The 19,989-nt window shown below is 42.1% G+C and overlaps 1 protein-coding gene across 7 annotated transcripts in view; it reads left to right on the top strand.

Annotated features, from left to right (window-relative positions):
* SORBS2 (sorbin and SH3 domain containing 2) overlaps nucleotides 1-19,989 on the top strand; it is a 515,532-nt gene that overhangs the window by 266,619 nt on the left and 228,924 nt on the right. For 5 of the 7 annotated variants that reach the window (XM_033943759.1, XM_033943750.1, XM_033943740.1 and 2 more), the window contains 5 exons: nucleotides 3,653-3,679; nucleotides 4,507-4,634; nucleotides 6,898-7,509; nucleotides 17,667-17,802; nucleotides 19,410-19,582. In XM_033943759.1, the coding sequence (XP_033799650.1) occupies nucleotides 3,653-3,679; nucleotides 4,507-4,634; nucleotides 6,898-7,509; nucleotides 17,667-17,802; nucleotides 19,410-19,582 (1,076 nt within the window). The remainder of the gene's footprint in view (nucleotides 1-3,652; nucleotides 3,680-4,506; nucleotides 4,635-6,897; nucleotides 7,510-17,666; nucleotides 17,803-19,409; nucleotides 19,583-19,989) is intronic. The other 2 variants (XM_033943785.1, XM_033943776.1) reach the window with 1 other exon arrangement.

Genomic DNA, 19,989 nt, shown 5'->3' with positions numbered 1-19,989 from the left:
AGCTCTGACGCTCAGAATTCCTATGAGTGTTGGAGCTGTTACTGCCATGGCCGGCGCTAAAAACCACACTATAGTTTTGTAAAAAGTGAGCTCAGGGACATCCTAGCGGACTTCCTAGCGGAACTGTTATCAGTACTCTTCAATCTGTCCCTGAGCACGGGAATAGTGCCCTTGGACTGGAAAACAGCTAACGTCGTTCCTCTGCACAAAAAGGGTTGCAGGACAGAGGCTGCGAATTACAGACCGGTGAGTCTCACATCGGTAGTGAGTAAACTCATGGAAACACTCATCAAACGCAAATTAGACATGATACTAGACGAGGAGGAACTACGTGATCCCCACCAACATGGATTCACCAAGGGTAGGTCCTGTCAATCCAATCTCATCAGTTTCTTTGACTGGGTAACAAGGAAACTAGATATGGGAGAATCCCTGGACGTCGTGCACTTGGACTTCAGCAAAGCCTTTGATAGCGTCCCCCACCGCAGGCTATTGAGCAAGATGAAATCAATGGGATTAGGTGAAACACTTACAGCATGGGTCCACGATTGGCTGAGTGGTAGACTTCAGAGGGTGGTGGTTAATGGTACCATCTCTAAAACGTCGGAGGTGACCAGTGAGGTGCCGCAGGGCTCGGTCTTGGGCCCGATCCTTTTCAACATATTCGTAAGAGACATGACTCAGGGGCTTTAAGGTAAAATAGCATTATTCGCCGATGATGCCAAACTATGTAACATTGTGAGTAACGGCAGTCTGTCTGACAGCATGACGCAAGACCTGCTTTTATTGGAACTTTGGTCCTCGACCTGGCAGCTTAGCTTCAATGCTAACAAATGCAAGGACATGCACCTGGGCAACAATAATCCGTGCAGAACGTACACATTAAATGGTGAAACCTTAGCAAGGACTATAGTAGAACGGGATTTGGGGGTGATCATCAGTGAAGACATGAAGACGGCCATTCAAGTGGAGAAGGCTTCATCCATGGCTAGGCAAATGCTGGGTTGTATCTGGAGAAGCTTTGTTAGTCGAAAGCCCGACATCCTAATGCCCTTGTACAGAACCATGGTGAGGCCTCATCTGGAGTAATGTGTCCAATTCTGGAGGCCACATTACCATAAAGATGTGCTGAGAGTCGAGTCGGTACAGCGAATGGCCACCAGGATGGTCTCGGGGCTCAAAGATCTATCATACGAAGAAAGGCTGAACGAATTGCAGCTATACTCTCTCGAAGAACGTAGTGAGAGTGGAGACATGATTGAGACGTTTAAGTATGTCACTGGTCGTATCGAGGTAGAAGATGATATTTTCCATCTTAAAGGACCCTCAGCCACAAGAGGACACCCGCTGAAAATAAAGGGCGGGAAGTTTCATGGCGACACCAGGAAATACTTCTTCACCGAAAGAGTGGTTGACAGCTGGAATAAGCTCCCAGTGCAGGTGATCGAGGCCAGCAGCATGCCAGATTTTAAGAACAGATGGGATGCTCCTGTTGGATCTCTACGAGGGAAAGATCATCAAAGAGCGATTAAATAGGGGGATGGGTCAATGGTGTGGGCAGACTCGATGGGTCTCGGCCTTTTTCTGCCGTCACTTTCTATGTTTCTATATTAATTTCTATACTGCCTTCCTTAGGCATGGACAAACCCAAAGTGGTTTACAACCATAAATAGTAATGAGGCACAGCAATCTAATCAGATCTGATAAAAAGTGCTTTTACTGTTTAAACATTTTCATGTTTATTTATTTGTTAGGATTTATTTACTACCTCTTTGAAGGAGTTCACTCAAGGCGGTGTACAGCAAGAATAATTACAGCAGTAAAAAATGTATTCAGATTACAAAAGTATGGCATACTATGTTACATTAAAGTGTCAACACAATATGCATTAAAACATTTGACAAGCGTGGAGGGGCATAATTTTAAAAAAAGGTCTAAGTCCCCTTTTGGCCTAGGTCTTAAACGTTGAAAGTAGAAGCAGGGAAAATGTCCATTATCAAAAAAAAAACATCCAAAAGGAGGGTTTTTTTGATAATGGCCTGCCTCTACGTTCAGCTGTTTAAATGCCCAGACCACCACTATGTCTAAACTTACACCATATAATCAACCTACAAAAAGCCTAAGTCCCAAACGCCCAAAACAAGGGCTTTTAGGAAAAGGAGGAGCCAGTTCTTCACCTAAAAGCCGGATTCTGTAACCGGGGTCTGTCAAAAACAACACTGGTTACAGAATCCCCCTTGCCCCGGCGGTACCCCAAACCCCCGACAGCATCGGGGCAAGTAGGAGCCCAAGCCCTCTTGCCCTGGTGGCACCCTGAACCCCCGACTACGCTCGGGGCAAGAGGGAGCCCAAGCCCTCTTGCCCCAGCGGTACCTCAAACCCCCGACTACGTTTGGGGCAAGAGGGAGCCCAAGCCCTCTTGCCCCGCCAACTCCCTGACAGCATTGGGGCAAGAGGTAGCCCAAGCCCTCTTGCCCCGCAATCCCCAACCCCCACCCCCGCCGAGTCCGATGGGGCCAGGAGGGAGCCCAAGCCCTCCTGGCCCGGTGATCTCCGACTCCCCGACCCCCCCCCCCCCCACATGATCCGGCCAGGAGGGAGCCCAAGTCCTCCTGGCCTGGTGACTCCTCCTAACCCCCACCCCCATATAATACAGGCAGGAGGGATCCCAGGCCCTCCTGCCCTTGACGCATCTCACCCGAACCCCCGATGGCCCCCCCCCACCAACCCATGACCCCTCCCACCCACCCATACCTTAAAAATTGTTGGTTGGAAGGACAGGTGCCAAGCCCGTTCGTCCGACAGGCCAGCCATCTCCGGAATGGCTGGCCTTAGGGCCTGATTGGCCCAGGCAGCTCAAACCCCACCCACAGGGGAGGCTTGAGGTGCCTGGGCCTACTGGAATCGGCCCAGTTGTCTTAGGCCCCTTTTTCAGCACTTATACCTGTTTTGACTTGGTCTAAGTCAAAACGAATAAGTGCCAACTAGGTAGTCTGCCTAAAGTTTTGGTTATACCTGCTGCACGCCTAGGTCTAGGTCGGCCCACCTCCCGCCCACCGCCCGCCCTTTCCCCTCCTCTAAAAATGCCTCTTTTGGCTTTATGCGCTTAGAGACAGGGGAAATGCCTAAACTGGTTTTAGATACGTCTAAAACCAGCTATGATTATGGGTAATTGGACGATCAGGCTTCCAGAGGATTCAAATGAAATACAGATCTGGATGCAAGGTGGAATGTTGTTCGTGATCTAATGATGCAGCAGCATTGTGTGTTTATAATATCCCCAGTATTCCTTATAATTGAAAAATACGGCACCTTTTTTGGCCATTCACATGGATGGCAAAGAGATAGGCAACATGACTTCTACAATTAAATAAGGAAGATCCATGTCCTCTCTATAAATCTCATGACATTATAAAAGTCCACTAGGTTTGTTTAAAATAGAACTACAGTCTTCCTGCTCACTATAATGTTAAATCATTTCATCTTTGCAAAATTCTAAGCTTTATAATAACAATAAACCTACCTACCAATACCAGAGGTACCTCATTTCAAAATTCTGTTTATATATTTCTTAGGTTATGCATACCATTAAAATAATTCGCCATGTTTTCATTTCAGAACAAAATTAGTAACTTTTACATTTCTTCTTTAGGGCATGATTCATATTCACCAGACTCAGGTAATTAAAAAGTATTGTTTTAATTACTTCTTGTAAATATGTTGTCTTTCTTTTTTTGTGTTTATTATTTATGTATTTGTGAATGTTTAGTTTTGTAAATAAGTATATATGGTTATGATATTTTTATTACCCTCTTAGGTGGGTATTTATATAAAACAAGCTTAAATTAGATACATTAAAAGCCACTTAAGGTATCCCCTGATGAAATTACTTCCAAAGGAGGTACGAGAGGGTGCATCTGTAATATCCCCTGTCTTGTGATAGCTAGTGCACAGTATTGACTCTGTGCACTAGCTGTCACAGCTGTCCACAGTGCTTTTATGCACTCTGGACATCCCCGTTAATAAGTCTAAATCCAGATATTAGTGTCCAGTATCATGGGTGTGCCATTTCCTTTTGTAATAGGGAACAGGCAACTATTTTTTGTCCCACCCTGGTTTCACCCAAACTATGTCCCCTTGCCATGTGGATGTTCTTCAGTTTTAGATTTCCAAAGCCCAGTTTTGTGAAATTGGGATTTGGATGTTTATGAAGCATGGATGTCTAAAGGCCAGTGTATGGACACCTAAAACATGAACATCACTTCTAAAAATAAGTACCACGGTCACCTATGTGTCTCTTTAAAGGAGGTTTAGGGTTATAATGTTTGTCTATGTTTGAAATTGTGGATGTAAATGTTTTGTACATCGCTTAAATTTAAGTGATTCATAAATTTTTAAAATAAATAAATTATTGCCATGCTCTTATTGCAGGTCATGTAATAGTTTATGTAGGTAAAGTGGCAATGTTACACACATGTAAATGTAACAAATGTGTTATCTCGCTAGAGGTTTGGAGATCTTACAATGATTCACCCAAAGATGCCATGAATGGAGATACTACTGGGTCATCTCTTGCTGCAAAAGGCTTCAGAAGTGTTAAACCAAACCTCCAAGAACGGAAATCACCAACGCAGGTATACACAACGACACATAAACACACATTTTTTCATTATCTTCTTTCTTGATTCACTCAGTGAATCAAACTTTATTGTCAAGATGCATTCTGTAAGAAGCCTGTCTTTTCAGTTCTTCATGAAAAAAAAAAAGTATCCCTCAAAACAATGTATGTTTTCAAATAGTACATGGCTTTGACAAAAGTATAGAACACAGTATACAGTGCTGCTGAACAGAAAGTCTATGCCAGGGGTGCCCACATTTTTTGGGCTTGCGAGCTACTTTTAAGATGACCAAGTCAAAATGATCTACCAACAATAAAATTTTTAAAAAACACAAAGCACACTGTATGCAGAGAAAATATTAATTATTATTTATATTTGGGGGGGGGAGGTTCAAAGAGGTCAAGCCAGATGACTTTAAAATATGCAATGTCACCTCAGTAACAACTATACAAAAATAGACAAATATACTCCCTCCCTTTTTACTAAACCGTAATAGCGTTTTTTAGTGCAGAGAGCTACGCTGAATGCCCCACACTGCTCTCGACGCTCATAGGCTCCTTGTACTAAAATCCGCTACTGCGGTTTAGTAAAAGGGGGCCAGCCATAGTGCAAAATATAGACAGCAGATATAAATTCTCAAAACGGACACATTTTGATCACTAAATTGAAAATAAAATCATTTTTTCTACCTTTGTTCTCTGGTGATTTCATGAGTCTCTGGTTGCACTTTCTTCTTTTGACTGTGCATCCAATATTTCTTCCCTTCTTTCTGCCTCCTGCATGCTTCGTCTCCTCCAGACCTCATTCCATTTCTCAACCAACATCTCTGTCCTTCCATGAGTCCAACTTTTTCTTCCTCTCTCCCTGTCCCCTTCCCTTCCTTTCTTTCTGTCTGTCTCCCTGCCCCTTTCTTTCTTTCTTTTTCTCTCTGTCTGTCTTTCTGTCTCCCTGCCCCTTTCTTACTTTCTGCCTCCCTGTCTTTTCTGTCTCCCTGTCTGTCTCCCTGTCTTTCTGTCTCCCCAAGTCACTGTCGGGACTGTCGTCTGGGAACAGGCCCCAAGCCATCGCTGACTTCTGGGACCCCAAGCCACCGCAGACACCGCCGTTACCAAGTTCTTAATTTTCCGACACTGCAACAGGCCAGCAGCCTTCTCCCTAACGTCAATTCTGACAGAGAGGAAGTTCTGGGTCAACCAGACAGCGATTGGCTGGCCCGGAACTTCCTCTCCGACGTCAGAATTGGCGTTGGGGAGAACGCTTCTGCAGGGAGAGCTTGGGACGGCGGTGGGGGACGTCGGGAAGAGGAAGGCTGATCGGCCCAGTAGATCGCGAAGGCAATGCGAGTCTATCATGGAGCCCGGGATGGGCTTTGCGATCGACTCACATTGCCTTCGAGATCTACCGGTCGATCGCGAACGACTTATTGGGCACCCCTGGTCTATGCTGTTTCTGTAGATAAACGCTCACAGAATTATTTTTTTTTAATGAATGTAAAGTTCATACAAGAGATGCTGGCCAACAAGTCATATCAATGATATAAATGCCAAGCTGAATAACTTAATGTACTAAACTCAAGTATGCTATACAAAGCAGTTGGTTTTGATAAGTATGGCAGTTGTCAGGGGAAAATGATAGTGATTATTGAAACACCATATTTTGCTCACTGTAACAACTCATCTGACTATAAAGCAGAATATCTCTATTTTTAGCAAATGAGCATGAAGGCCCAGGATAACAGCATGACATGCTGGTTGATTTTGAATGCCAGCCTGCATAAATTACACTGGATATTGTCTTTCAGTCAAGTCAAGATTTCCTTTTATTTTTTTCTTTAATAACTGTATGGATGCCAAGTAAACACATACTGAACAATACTGGTGAATTCTGGGATCAGTATTGACCACACTTCTGGTGTGTTTTAGCATAGGTGGTCTCTCATGAGTCAACAAGAGAGTATTAGAAATATATATACTGAACACTGTACATATATGTCTGGGAGATGAACAGTTTAAGAACTCAGCTACTATATAATGGGGTTCCGCTACAAAAGGCTTTCTGTTTATGGTTTTTCTATTATTTATTTATTTTCTAACATATATTTTTAAAATGGCATATAACAGGAGAGAGCCATATTAGGGAGTCAGGTCTATAATGTAGTGTGCTGTATTTTGCTTTCTTCTATTTATCTATATAATTTACTTTTTTTCTGCTGACATTGCTTTCTTTCTGTTTTTCCCCTTCATGCTCTTTTGCTGTGTGGATGCTTTTGGCAAATAAGGCTCCCCTGCCACCCCCTAGAAAAGAGAGCTTTCACAGGTCAGAAATAACTAATAACCAGAGAGGAGAAATTGATAACCAGTCCACAGCAGCAGAGAAAACCTCGCCAAATGTTCTATTCTTTACTAACCAGGAGGCCGTCCAGTGCACGGCGGTACACAGCAAAGCAGTTTTCCATGCACAAAAAGACACTAATCCACCAATCCTAGTCTCTGGTGCAGCCACACAAGTGACACCTAATATTAGCAGCACTGACCTTTTCCAGGGCCAAAGGCAGGATGCCCATGAGCGCAGAGTTTCTTCCATGAAATTAACCCTCATAGATCATCCAACAATCAGTAGTCCACAGAATCCACAGTCCCAGTCCAAGCTCACTACAGTACCTGTATTCCCTGTGACTTTCCCTTCACCTGCTTGCAACCCCCTCTCTGAAATACACACAGCCTCTCTCTCCATTCAGATAGCATCCCGCCCTGACCCTACAGCAGCATCTAAGCCCCAAAGGCAAGAACATCCACCTGGTCTTTCTCCAGACACTTCCAAGATACCACCTAAGGATGCTGGACAAAATGCTACAGTTCTTTCCTCAGCACGGTCCACAGAGAACAATGTGGTATATTAAATTTTGTAGCCTTTCCTGTTATACCTGTAGTACAATAGCTAGAAAAATTCATGTACTCGCATAACCACATGCACAGATTCTAGCCGATATTAAGTTCTTTTTAATCAGCCAGGAACAGCTAAGCACTAATATTCAGTGTAAGATGGCCACTGAACATTAATGCTTAGCAGCTAGCAGCTAGCTGGCTATGACATGCGACTTAGCTGGCTATCCATTAAATATACCCCACCCCCCCAACTCTTTTACAAAACCATGAAAGCATTTTTTAGCGCAGGCTAGTACACTGAATGCTCCGCACTGCTCCCGACGCTTATAGGAACTCTATGAGTGTCGGGAGCAGCGCAGAGCATTCAGCATGCCGGCCTGCACTAAAAACAGCTTTCACGGTTTTAAAAAAAGGGGTGGTTAAAGCGCTAGCTGGCTAAGTTTAGCAGTTGCATCGGGCTGCGTAAATAGCTGGTCTTATCTTTGGCCGCTATAAACTTAGCAGGCAAAGCACTGAATGTTGACTTATCTGGCTGAGTTTATAGTGAAATAAAACAGATATTCAATACCGGTCACCGGAAACAGCCCGGCATTGAATATCCAGGTTCAGTGCCGACCTTGGAAGTCAGCCCAGCTAACTCCTGTAGTCTGAATATTGGTCACATTGTATTTATCTAAGCAAAATAAGTTGTCATTTATTAGAGAGTGGCTTTGAGCAGACTAAGTATTAAGGGGTAATTCTATAACTGGGCATCTGGTAGGAGCCTATTCTATTATGGAACATAAGTCCTATATTTCTTTATAGAATGCTACAAAGCTGTGTTAATGAGTGGACTGCGCTGTTTTTAGTCCTGCACACTGAGGTCACTTTTTAGTGCAGCTCTAAAATGACCACATTTTGGGTTTCCCCATTAATGGCTTTGCACCAGTTTCAAAATTAGCACATGGCAATTATCACTTGAGCCCTTACCGCATCCTTTTATGTAGGTGGTAAGGGTTCCTATGCTAATCCTGTGCTAATCGGTCAGTGCATACCAATGCTCATGCGCTAAACAATTAGCACAGAGCAAGCCTACTCTCCCCCCCCCCCCCCCAACTCATTGCCAGTGCTAAAATATCCAAGGATTTTTTAGCACATGGTTGGCATGTGCCAAGCCTGAAATTAGTCTGTGGTGCCTAAGTGTACCCCAAGGCGGTTAAGTGGATTTTAAGTGGTGGTAAGCACGCATTAGTGCTTATTCATCACTTGGTAAAAGGGACCCCATGTTATGTTTGAGTACTTATTCCAGTGATAGAACTAGTCAAGTTTGTGTGCCTAATTGTAGGAGATATGCACACAATTTATATTATTCTATATGTTAGGTGCCTAAGAGTGAGTCTTGCCAGTTCTCCAACCAGACTCTCCTGTGTATACACCCACCTCTAAAGTACACACTATTAGATATGTGAACATTTACAGAATAGAACTTGGATGGAATTTTGGAATATATTTATGATGGTTTACATATACTCATGAATATGCCATTATTCTAATAACTAATGCATGAGGAAGGAGTGGCCTAGTGGTTAGAGGTACAGCCTCAACACCCTGCAGTTGTGGGTTCAAATCCCATGCAGCTCCTTCTGACCCTGGGCAAGTCACTCAATCTTCCATTGCTCCAGATATATGAGATAAATTGTGAGCCCACCAGGACACATAGGGAAAATGCTTGAGTACCTGTTTGTAAACCACTTAGATAACCTGATAGGTGGTATATAAATACCTAAATAAATAAATGTCATCAGCACATAACTGGTAATGTATACTTTATAAAATTGCTCTGTATATGCCACAAACTGTTCTTTTTGTTAACATTTAGCAGCTTGCTTTCTAAATGTCATTAGGAGCTGGGTGCTACTAGCTTTATTGATTTTCCACGCTCTATAGTCTTACGTGGAAAATTAATTTCTACAGGAGTGAAACAGTCAAGTGAATTTTCATGTCCCTTGAGGCAGGTAGTTGAGCTGTTGAAACACTAGCATCAGGGTTTTGTCAAGGAAACCTGCAAAGAATGAAATTGCACCACAGTTTTTCATATTGGATCAGGTGTACCTAAGAGGATATTTGATTTTCTCAAATAAATTTAAAAATTCATTGACTTGCCCCCCCCCCCCTCATTCTATAACAGGCTGCCTAAAATTAGGCATCAAGGGGGAAATTCTATCAATTGTTTATAGCAAGATTCTATACCACTACTAATGACTGGGGAGTCAATTCAGAGCGGTTTGCATGAGCTTCAATAATGGTGCTTGTTGCAGGTTTCCAGGACTCGCTGTGTCTTGCCAGGTAGAAACTGACGTTTCAGCCACCATGCTGTGGCTTTCTTCAGGGTATGCTCTAAAGTTTGCAGTTTGACTTTGTAAATAGTAGGTTCACTGACCTGAATGGTGCTACAATACTTGAGCTTCAGTAAAGTTGTTACAGTACATGAGCTTCACTAATGGTGTTACAATGCATGAGCTAAATATATGTGAATCTTACCTACTTATACCATCTATATACAGAGGAAAAGAAAAGGGTTTTAGGAGTCACCTTGACCTGTTTATAAGAGAGTTCTGATTTCAAAGGGGGGGGCACACAATTTATAGAGAAGGCACTGTGAAGTAAAGAGCACTATGTCTTGCTGATTCCAGTCTGATTTGAGATGCTGCCAGAATTCATGTAGCACACTTCTCCCTCCGTATTTGCGGGGATACGAATAGCCGTGAATATGGAAAAACCGCGAATATGAATTGTATTTGTTAATCGCGTTTTTTTGTAAAAAAAAATAGCGGTTTTGTTAATAAAACCGCAAATAACATAAAATTCATATTCGCGGTTTATGGAAGGGACTACAGTACAACTAAATGCTATGTTAGTGGAATAGCGATGCAGTACAGTACTGTATATATTAACTGTATTTATTGAATACTGTAACAATATTTATTGAATACAAGTACTGTAAATCTCAGGGTAAACAGAAAAAGTTCAATACAGTACAGTACTGCTTTCCCAACAAGGAAAAAAAAGAAATGTTCAAAACTTAAAGTGCAGGCAAGCAGCGATTCAGAATTCAGAATTCTTATAGAAACATAGAAACATAGAAAAAAGCAGCAGAAAAGGGCTATAGCCCACCAAGTCTGCCCATTCCAAGTATCCCCTCCCCTGAATTTACTCCCTTAAAGATCCCACGTGAGTATCCCATTTTCTCTTAAAATCCGTCACGCTGCTGGCCTTTATCACCTGGAGTGGGAGTCTGTTCCAATGATCCACTACTCTTTCGGTGAAGAAGTACTTCCTGGAGTCGCCATGAAACTTCCCTCCCCTGATTTTCAGCGGATGCCCTCTGGTGGTCGAGGGTCCCATGAGCCAGAAGATATCATCTTCTGACTCGATGTGTCCCGTGATGTACTTATATGTTTCAATCATATCTCCCCGTTCTCTTCTTTCCTCAAGTGAGTACAGCCGCAATTTTTTAAATCTTTCTTCATACGTGAGATCCTTGAGCCCCAAGACCATCCTGGTGGCCGTTCGCTGAACTGACTCGATCCTCAGCACGTCCTTTCGGTAGTGTGGTCTCTAAAACTGAACACAGTACTCCAAGTGAGGCCTCACCATGGCTCTGTACAACGGCATCATAACTTCAGGTCTCCTGCTGACGAAACCTCTGCGGATACACCCCATCATTTGTCTTGCCCTGGAGGAAGCCTTCTCCACTTGATTGGCAACCTTCATGTCCTCACTAATGATCACCCCTAGGTCGCGTTCCGCCGTGGTCTTAACCAAGGTCTCACCATTTAGTACATAAGTTCTACACGAGTTTCTCTTACCCAGATGCATTATCTTGCATTTTTTAGCATTGAAGCCTAGCTGCCAAGTAGTTGACCATTGTTCCAGCAACAGTAGGTCGTGTGTCATATTATCAGGTAATAAGCTTTTGCCTACTATGTTGCAAAGTTTGGCATCGTCGGCGAACAGTGATACCCTTCCTCTAAGTCCTTGCATCATATCTCTTATGAATAAGTTAAATAGAATCGGGCCCAGGACCAAGCCCTGCGGCACTCCACTGATCACATCCGATGCTTCGGATGGGGTACCGTTCACCACCACCTTCTGAAGTCTACCGCTCAGCCAATCCCATTGCTGCTTGGCAGGCAAACAGGCAAGCAGGCAAGCCAAACCAATTGCTGCTTGGCAGGCAAGCAGCAATACAGAAAGCTTTAAGCAAGCAAGCGATTTTCTCTATGCATGCTGGGAAGCAGCATTTCACTCTATAGTTGCTGGGAAGCAGCGTTTTTCCCTGTGCACGATGTGAACCAGTGATTTTCAGGGTTAAAGTTTTTGAACTTCGATTTTGTAGGAGAAATCATGGAAGCTGAGTGAATATTGTTAAAAGTTTAACTTTTTTTACATTACAGCAAAAGGAAAGGAACATTAATCATGATGTAATTTTGGGGGGCGGAGTCACCTGACGAAAAATCGCGATTATGTGAAACCGCGAGTGCAGAAACAGCGAATACGGAGAAGTGTAACTTCAAAATCTTTAAACTGTACAGTAGTATGAAAGGTTTTCCTTTAACATTTTCTTTTTTTTTTAAATTCTTTATTAATCAATTTAAACTTTTGACAAACTTAACAGTCAAAAAAGGATTATCACTCAAACATCTCAGTATCTTCAAACATAACAATGAAATTAATTACATCGGCTTGTATAATTAGTTCACAATAAATGAGGAGAAACTGAAATTAAACTGAAATAGTTAACTAGAAACTTATATGAAAGGAAAATAAAGATGTGGCTGGATGGGCCCTGAATATTCCTTCACTGAGCTATTTAGAAATAACAGGACTCACAAAGTTGATATTCCTTTTCTCCTTGGCGGCAATAAATTTTGAGAACTACTTAGGCTCATAAAAAACATACCTAATCCCTTGATAAATCATAACACACTTACAGGGGTATCTTAAGGCAAACGTTGCACCCAACTGCACTGCCCGAGGTCTCAAAATGAGGAACTGTTTTCGTCTCTTCTGAGTAGAAATGATACATCGGGATACATTCTTACAACATTTGATAAAAAGGGAACATCTTTGTTTAAAAAAAAAAAGTTTTAACATCCACTCACTATCTCATTCTAACGCAAACTGTACTAACAATGTAGCCTCACTGTCCGACCTCTCTAGAAAATTAGATAAATCCAAACTATTGGCAGATAAATTCTGCTGGTTTGGGTTTTGAGCTTTAACTCTCCTAGGCAAATAGTAAATTTTTGAGAGGGGTGGATAGGAGGATTCAGGTACCTTCACATTTTCAATGAGGCATTTTTTAAACACATCATGTGCTGACATAGAAAGCAACTTTGGAAAATGTATAATCTGAAAATTGCATCTCCTGGTGACATTCTCCAGCATTTCTACTTTGAAATGAAGATTCCCACTATCTTTAACCCAGGTTGAGGCCTGAGCCTCCACTATTTTTAGTCTGGTCTCATGTCCATCCAGCTTATTTTCCAGACATGATACTTTATTTTTTAAGTCCAAATTATCTGACAAAACCATCGTATAACGTGCTGAAAGATGCTGCATTTGAGTACCCAGAGAGAGTTGCAAATTGGATATAGCTTCCCACAGCGCTTCCATGTTGAAGACTTTAGGTCTTTGTATGGGTACTATCTCGCCTCCAGAAACCCCTGTTTGAATAAAAGTACCTATAGCCACTGCAGCAGTCCCTTTTGGCATTAGAAAAACTTTGGGAGCCTGTTCCATCTCGTTCTTCGATTGCACAGATGTTTGCAAAGCAGGCTTCTCTTTTCCCCATCCAGAGTCGTTCCCTGCACTCTTCTGGGTAAGAGAGAGAACATCCTGGGCAGGCTCAAACACAAACTTCCCCTCCATCACCTCGGGATGAATCGGAGGACTACGCTCCTCCAGAGAAAAGGTGGCGCCTTCGGGTTCCACGCTTGACATAAGCATCCATCGGTCTGGCTATCACACCAGGTTCCTCCGGGAAAACCCGGAGTTTAGATTTTCTCTTCACCATTCAGGCAAAAAGATTTCAACTGAAATTCTGCCAGAAACTCCGACAGAGTTCAGTACGAGTATCCAACTGCCATCTTAGGTAAGCTCCTCCTCCCTTTAACATTTTCTACAACAACTAAAATTTTAGGTATTGTGATTGATGATACCTTAACCTTTCATTCTCATATTTCAAAGGTGGTCTCTTCTTTTTTTTTTTTTTTTTTTTTTGGCTTTTTGTCAAATTTGATCTATTTGTTCATTTCTTCAATTGAGTTCTTATACATTCTTTAGTATTATCTAAACTTGACTATTATAATTCTATTTTAGGTGGTCTTCTTAAATACCAGTTACATCGGTTACAACTAGTTCAAAACACTGCTCTTAGACTGCTTTATTGTCGTTCAAAATTTGATCACGTTACATCTCTTTTAAAAGCTGATCATATTCTTCCTGTTCCTTATCAAATTCCTTTCAAGTATAATATTCTTTAACACCAGATTTTATCATGTGGTCTTCCATCTTTTTTATTTAGCTTTTTGATTCCATATTCCCCCCAGATAACTCTTTGATTGTCACATCAACAGTTGTTGACAGTTTCCTCATTTAGACAATTATTTCTTGATGTTCATGGAAATTTTTCTTTTTCAGTTATGGCTCCTACTCTCTGGAACTCTTTGTCTCGCTACCTTCGTACAGAAAGTTAATTTCAGACATTTAGGGCCAGATTCTTTATAGGATGCCCAGTCTTAGCAGCAGCCTAAGTGACTTTTGAGAGTCATATACAGGCGTCAGGTGCTGATTAGAGAATCGCGTTACCGCTCACCTGATCGCTACAAGGGAATCTCCCTGCGGCAATCAGTTTAGCAGCCATGGCAGGAAACCTGTCTCCCCCGTGAAGTTGGCCGACAGGAGGAATGTCCTGAGAGAGAGGCCTAAGATTCCGATTGACCAGATCCCATAGGCCAGCCCCCACCCCCCAGGAGTAGGCTTAAGGCACCTGAGCCAACCAGGAAGGGGAAGGCCTGCTATTCTGTTGGGGTGGGCCTGTCAGCAGGAAAGAGTGGGCATCCCTCTTGCCGGCCATCAGATAAAGGTATAGGGGGTTTTCAGGGGGTGGCAGATGAATCTCATGGGTATTTGGAGGAGGATGGGGCCAGCGGCAGGAGGGAGTGGGCATCCTTCCTGCTCGGGGATGTCTCGTGAGGGGGAATGGCGGCAGGAGGGAGTGGGCATCCCTCCTATTGGAGGATGTCTTGTGGCAGCAGGAGGAATTGGGCACTCCTCCTACCGCGGACATTTCGGGGGGTCTTTCGGGGGTTCCAGCAGGAGGAAGTGGGCATATTTCCTGCCAGCCAACTCCGCAGGGGGAGTCAGGATACCTGCCACAGCCACTAAACTGATCGCGGCAGGGAGATTCTCTTGCCGTGATTGGCCTAGCAGCCATGACTATCGCGGTCCTAGGGAGCCACCTAGAGCCACCTAAGGCCACTTCCAGTTGAAACCACAGCCATGCCTAGCCTTGGGTGTGCTTAGGTGGCCCCATGTGTCTCCCTAGGCTCGCAAAAACGCCTACAATGTAGGCTGCCTGCTTTTAAAAAAATGTGCATCCTGATTAACTGGTTAGACAGTGGTAGGATGCCTACCGCCACCTACAATCAGGAGACCATATATAGAATTTGCCCCTTAAGGTTCAATTAAAGACCTATTATTTTTTTCAGGCATTCTGTTCCTAGAACAGATTGGGCACATTAATGCACACTTTTTTTTTTTTCTTTTTTCCCCAACCCTATGTGTTTTCCTTTTCCTACCTTTGGAATTTCCATTTTTTATTGAAATTAACCTTACTTTTTTTCCTTATGTTTGGTATTTGTATGTAATATATATATATATATAGAGAGAGAGAGAGAGATTTACTGATATGTTCCGTCTTCCTTCCCCTTTTTATATATTTGCTATTTTGTGAACCGCTTAGATTATAACTTTAATTTTATATTTGTGGTATATCAAATTAATTGAACTGGAACTTAACTATACGACATATTAGGAAAAGGAGTGCTAACCTTCTTAAACAGGAAGTCACTTTCAATCTTTTAAGAAACAAAGTTTTCCTTTTCAGTGATTCTAACTTCAGTATGCCTCTTTTCAACACTGGCATTGTTTTGAGTATAAACAAGAGTGGGAATACAAACTCATAGAAAGATAATTGTGCCCCTGACTACATTATTTACCTCTATATACCTTAGTGGCATCACCCTCTTAAGGATCTCTTCCCTCTGCCATCCATCTGAGGGAGGCTGCTATTAAGGCATGTTATTTTATTGTTAACCTGGGTTATTGGAACATGTGCTAAAATAGAAAATATTAATGGTGCCCACATTAATATTTATGCCCCTAAATAGACTTAAAGGGTACAGAGACATTCAAGTATCTCAAAGGTACAAATAATGTGCCTCAAACAAACCTTTTTAGTGGAAAAGAAATTCTACAATAAAAAGTCCTGATTGCATGCTAATATTTAGTGCGTGCTAAAACACTTAGCACACCTTAGTAAAAAGAGCCATAAGTGATACCACTTGATATTCAGACTATGGGAGATAGCTGGCTGTTTTCCACAGTCCATGGCAAAACTGGAAATTCAATGCCAGCACTTTATCTGGTGATCGGCCAGTGGCGTGGTAAGGCGGGGGCAGACCACCCCAGGTACCATTTTGGTGGGGGCGCCAACACCTCTCTGCTCCCCACATGCCGTGCTCATGCTCCCCCTTCCCCATTCCCTCCATACAACTTCTCTGACCAGCTGCTTACGCTGGCCTGGTTTCCCTCTGAAATCACTTTTGGGTCACGGGGCCAGGAAGTGACATCAGAGGGAAAGCTAACGCCAGCACGAGCAGCAGGCTGGAGAATCTCTTTATACTGGCAAAGATTTTAAGTAGTGGGAGGTAAAGGGAAGTCATGAGTGTGGTGAGAAGGGTGAGAAAGGAGTGGAAGGTGAGGAAAGAGTGGGGGGACAGATAGGAAGGAGCGGGGAGGCGCACCACCCCGGGTGCCTCCTACCCTCACTACACCACTGCGACCGAAATTGAATTTCCAATTTACATTTGGCCAGCCAAGACATAGCCAGCTTAGCCAATATTCATCGGCTGGGTGACTAAGTCCTAGTGTGCAAAGATAGACCTGCTTTTTAGACCTGTTTATCTGACCACTGAACCTAGCTGACCAGCCACATCTTACCACTGAACCTAGCTGACCAGTCGCTGAATACTGACAGTGTCACACGACCTAGCCAGTTATCAGACTATCTGCCGAATGAGATATTGATCGGGAGATAGCTAGCATTCTTCCGTTGAATATAGGTGGATATAAGGCAATGTGTTATATAGCCAGCCTGGAGCTGTTCCTGGCTGGCTAAATAGTGCTCAATATCGGACCCGTAGTTTCTAAAGTTAAACCTTATCTATTTCTTCACTAATGCACTAGGGGATACATGTAAAAAAAAAAACTTCTTGTAAAAGTGAGATATTCAAAAACACGGAATGAGATAAGCATGAGAATCCTTAATTGAAAAAGAGAGCAGAAGATTGCCAAGAGCAGTTGGAGTTTGTGCTACTACAAAAGATTAACATTTGGCAGACTAGATGGGCCTACTGGTCCTTATCTGCCATTACATTCTATGTTTATATCATCCTTTTAGAAATGGCACAAAAATGTCAGTCATGAATGGTTGAATAGCTGGCAAGATATGATTTGTGTGCCTTAGAATACTCGCTAATGAAATGCTCTAATTGACTGAGAGACATGGCCTTACTGACCAATTCAAATCTAACTGTGGATCTTGGGGGAGAATTCATAGGGTTTCTAGAGCTAATAGCCACAAAAATGTGTATTTTTTAAAGCTGAGTTTAATGGCGATTTAACAACATAGATATGCATTTCTCAGGCACACAAAGTAAGTGTTTGGGTGATTCAGCAAAGATCCACTCTTTTCTGCCTGGACTTGTTTTTATTACACTATATACTGGCTTTTGTTACATGGATGGCAGTCCTACACCATCTATTCCTTGGCTAGGAGTCCAAAAGGTTTTGTATGTGTATGCTGTTGATTAGAATACTGTTCTCTTTTTCCCAGACCCCGATAACAATCAATGGAAGCAGTGGCAGCCCTGCCAGTCCAATGAGCTTCTATCAAAGACCATTTTCTCCTTCCTCAACGTATACACCACCAGTTTCACTCAATTCCATCACACAGCACAGCAGACTGATGGGTAAGCTCCTCATCTCATATTTACTTTGTGTGCTGTATAACATACTTTGCATTTTATTGTGTTGTCAAAAGAGAATTTTAGAGCTTTTAACCCAAATAAAAATAAAAGTTCTGATATTCAGCAGCAGTAGTGACACTGTGGGTAATTTTGTGAAGACACTAAAAAGAGAGCCCAAGGAGGCCTCAACGATGAGACAATCAAGGCACAATAAAGAGTCATAAGATTTTTTAAGAAGAATTTAAATAAACAGTTTGAAATAGTACAAACTCAGGATTAATAAGAGGAAAGAAGAGGTTATAAGGATCGATGAATGAAACATGGAACCTTGAAGTCTTGGTTTAGGTTCATTTACCAACTACCAAGCCGGTTTCTGAGATCCTTTCCCCACTTTGTTCCACACCCTATGCGTTAGAGGGTGGGATCTTATTGTATTGTTGTTTTGATTCCACTTACCATCTTTTTGTAAAACAGGGAAAGAGACCACCCCAGCAGTGGAAGTGGTGATGGGGTAAAACTGCTCCTACTGGGTCAGCTCCAGTGGTTGTAGAGAGGGAGACCTGGAATGAGGGTGGGAGAGCAGCTTTCTGTGATTACTCAACCAAAATTAAATCCTATGACAATTGCCATGGTTGATAAAGGACCAGAAAACCAGTGGAATGAAAAAAAAATTCACATAGTTGGAAATATTCTATAACATTTAGGAAAAAAGATTCCACAGCTTTTCAGAATTCCAAGAGGAAAAGTTGGGATTTATCTATTAAGCTTTTTGATCTGTGAAATCTTTATTATTATAAATTTCAAAAGCCTAGAAAGTGGAAATGTAGTGACATACCTGGATTATCCATGATACAAGCAAAGGTGAACTATATCTACTTGAACAATTAATCACTTGGTTTCTGAGATCCTTATCTTCCCCCACTCATAGCATATCCTATGCATGATATAACGGGATCTTCCTGTATATTCAGACTAGTTAGGCCATATGGTCTTTATCTGCCTTCATTTTTCTCTGTTTCTGTGATAATGCATACCTTGCAATGGTGCAGTTTGAACAGAACATGAGAGGAACATACTTATGTGCTTTAATTATAGAATATTATAACTTATGCCTTTTCTAGCAGGAATTTAAGTATAGGCGGTCATGCTTAAAGTAGTGGGGGATTTATGCTTTAAAATATGCATGTTCTGTTACAAATGTACTCTGTAATAAAAACTCAGCACCTATTTTTCTTTATAAATTAGGCTTGAAATAGGCACCTTCTTCTAGACTCCATGTGACATAATTACCTTCATAGTTTCAAACAGCTGACAATTATTTTTTTAATTATTTGAAGTATAATAAATCTCCCTGATTCCAGATTCGATTTTAATAATACTATGATGTGAAAATCCATAAGCAAACCAATTTAACGAGCAGGGAAGTTATGAAATGCTTTGGGATGAATGTTGTGAATAGGAGAATGTCAAGCCACCCCATTCCCACACCCTTACAATATCTCTGCCACATGGAACAGCATTTGTATAATAGATGTACAGATATGTGTGGCATAGTGCCTGAAACAGATAAATCAGATCATGCTGCCTTAAATGTCATGTTTTCTCTGCAGAATCTACTGAGTCATATTTGCAGCATGCTCCGTCTCTTGGCAACAGCAGCAGCGGTACAATGCCCATCTACAGATCCTCCTCGGAAGAAAAGAAAGTCACAGTTATTAAAGCACCGCATTATTCAGGAATTGGTCCTGTTGATGAATCTGGAATCCCAACGGCAATTAGAACGGTAGGAAATATTTCCTTTTTCTTTTACGAAAAGATTGCTATCCAGTATGATGGATTGATTTCAAATATATTTTTTAATAGTCTTTTGCGTGGACATTGTATGTGCATATGGAATGAGTAGTCTGAGTTTTCGTAAAAGAAATGCACTGTACTGTTGAAAGAAAGAGCTGTTGTCAAGAAGCAGTTCAATAAAATTCATGTTCTCCGTTTTAACTGGAAACATTTAGAACCATGCTGGTTTTACTTTCCCTAAAGTATGCTCTTCACTTAAGTATTGTACCTCTAGTCTAAGTATGTTAGGCTGTTCTGAATTAGTTAGGCTCTGCTCACTCCCTGGCACCATACCCTCAATCGACCAATAAAAAACAACAAAAAAACCCCCCACGAAATACCAAGAAAGATACCTGA

The sequence above is a fragment of the Geotrypetes seraphini genome, chromosome 1 (assembly GCF_902459505.1).
Source record: "Geotrypetes seraphini chromosome 1, aGeoSer1.1, whole genome shotgun sequence".
Classification (NCBI taxonomy): domain Eukaryota; kingdom Metazoa; phylum Chordata; class Amphibia; order Gymnophiona; family Dermophiidae; genus Geotrypetes; species Geotrypetes seraphini.
This window is presented reverse-complemented; position numbering and strand designations above follow the sequence as displayed.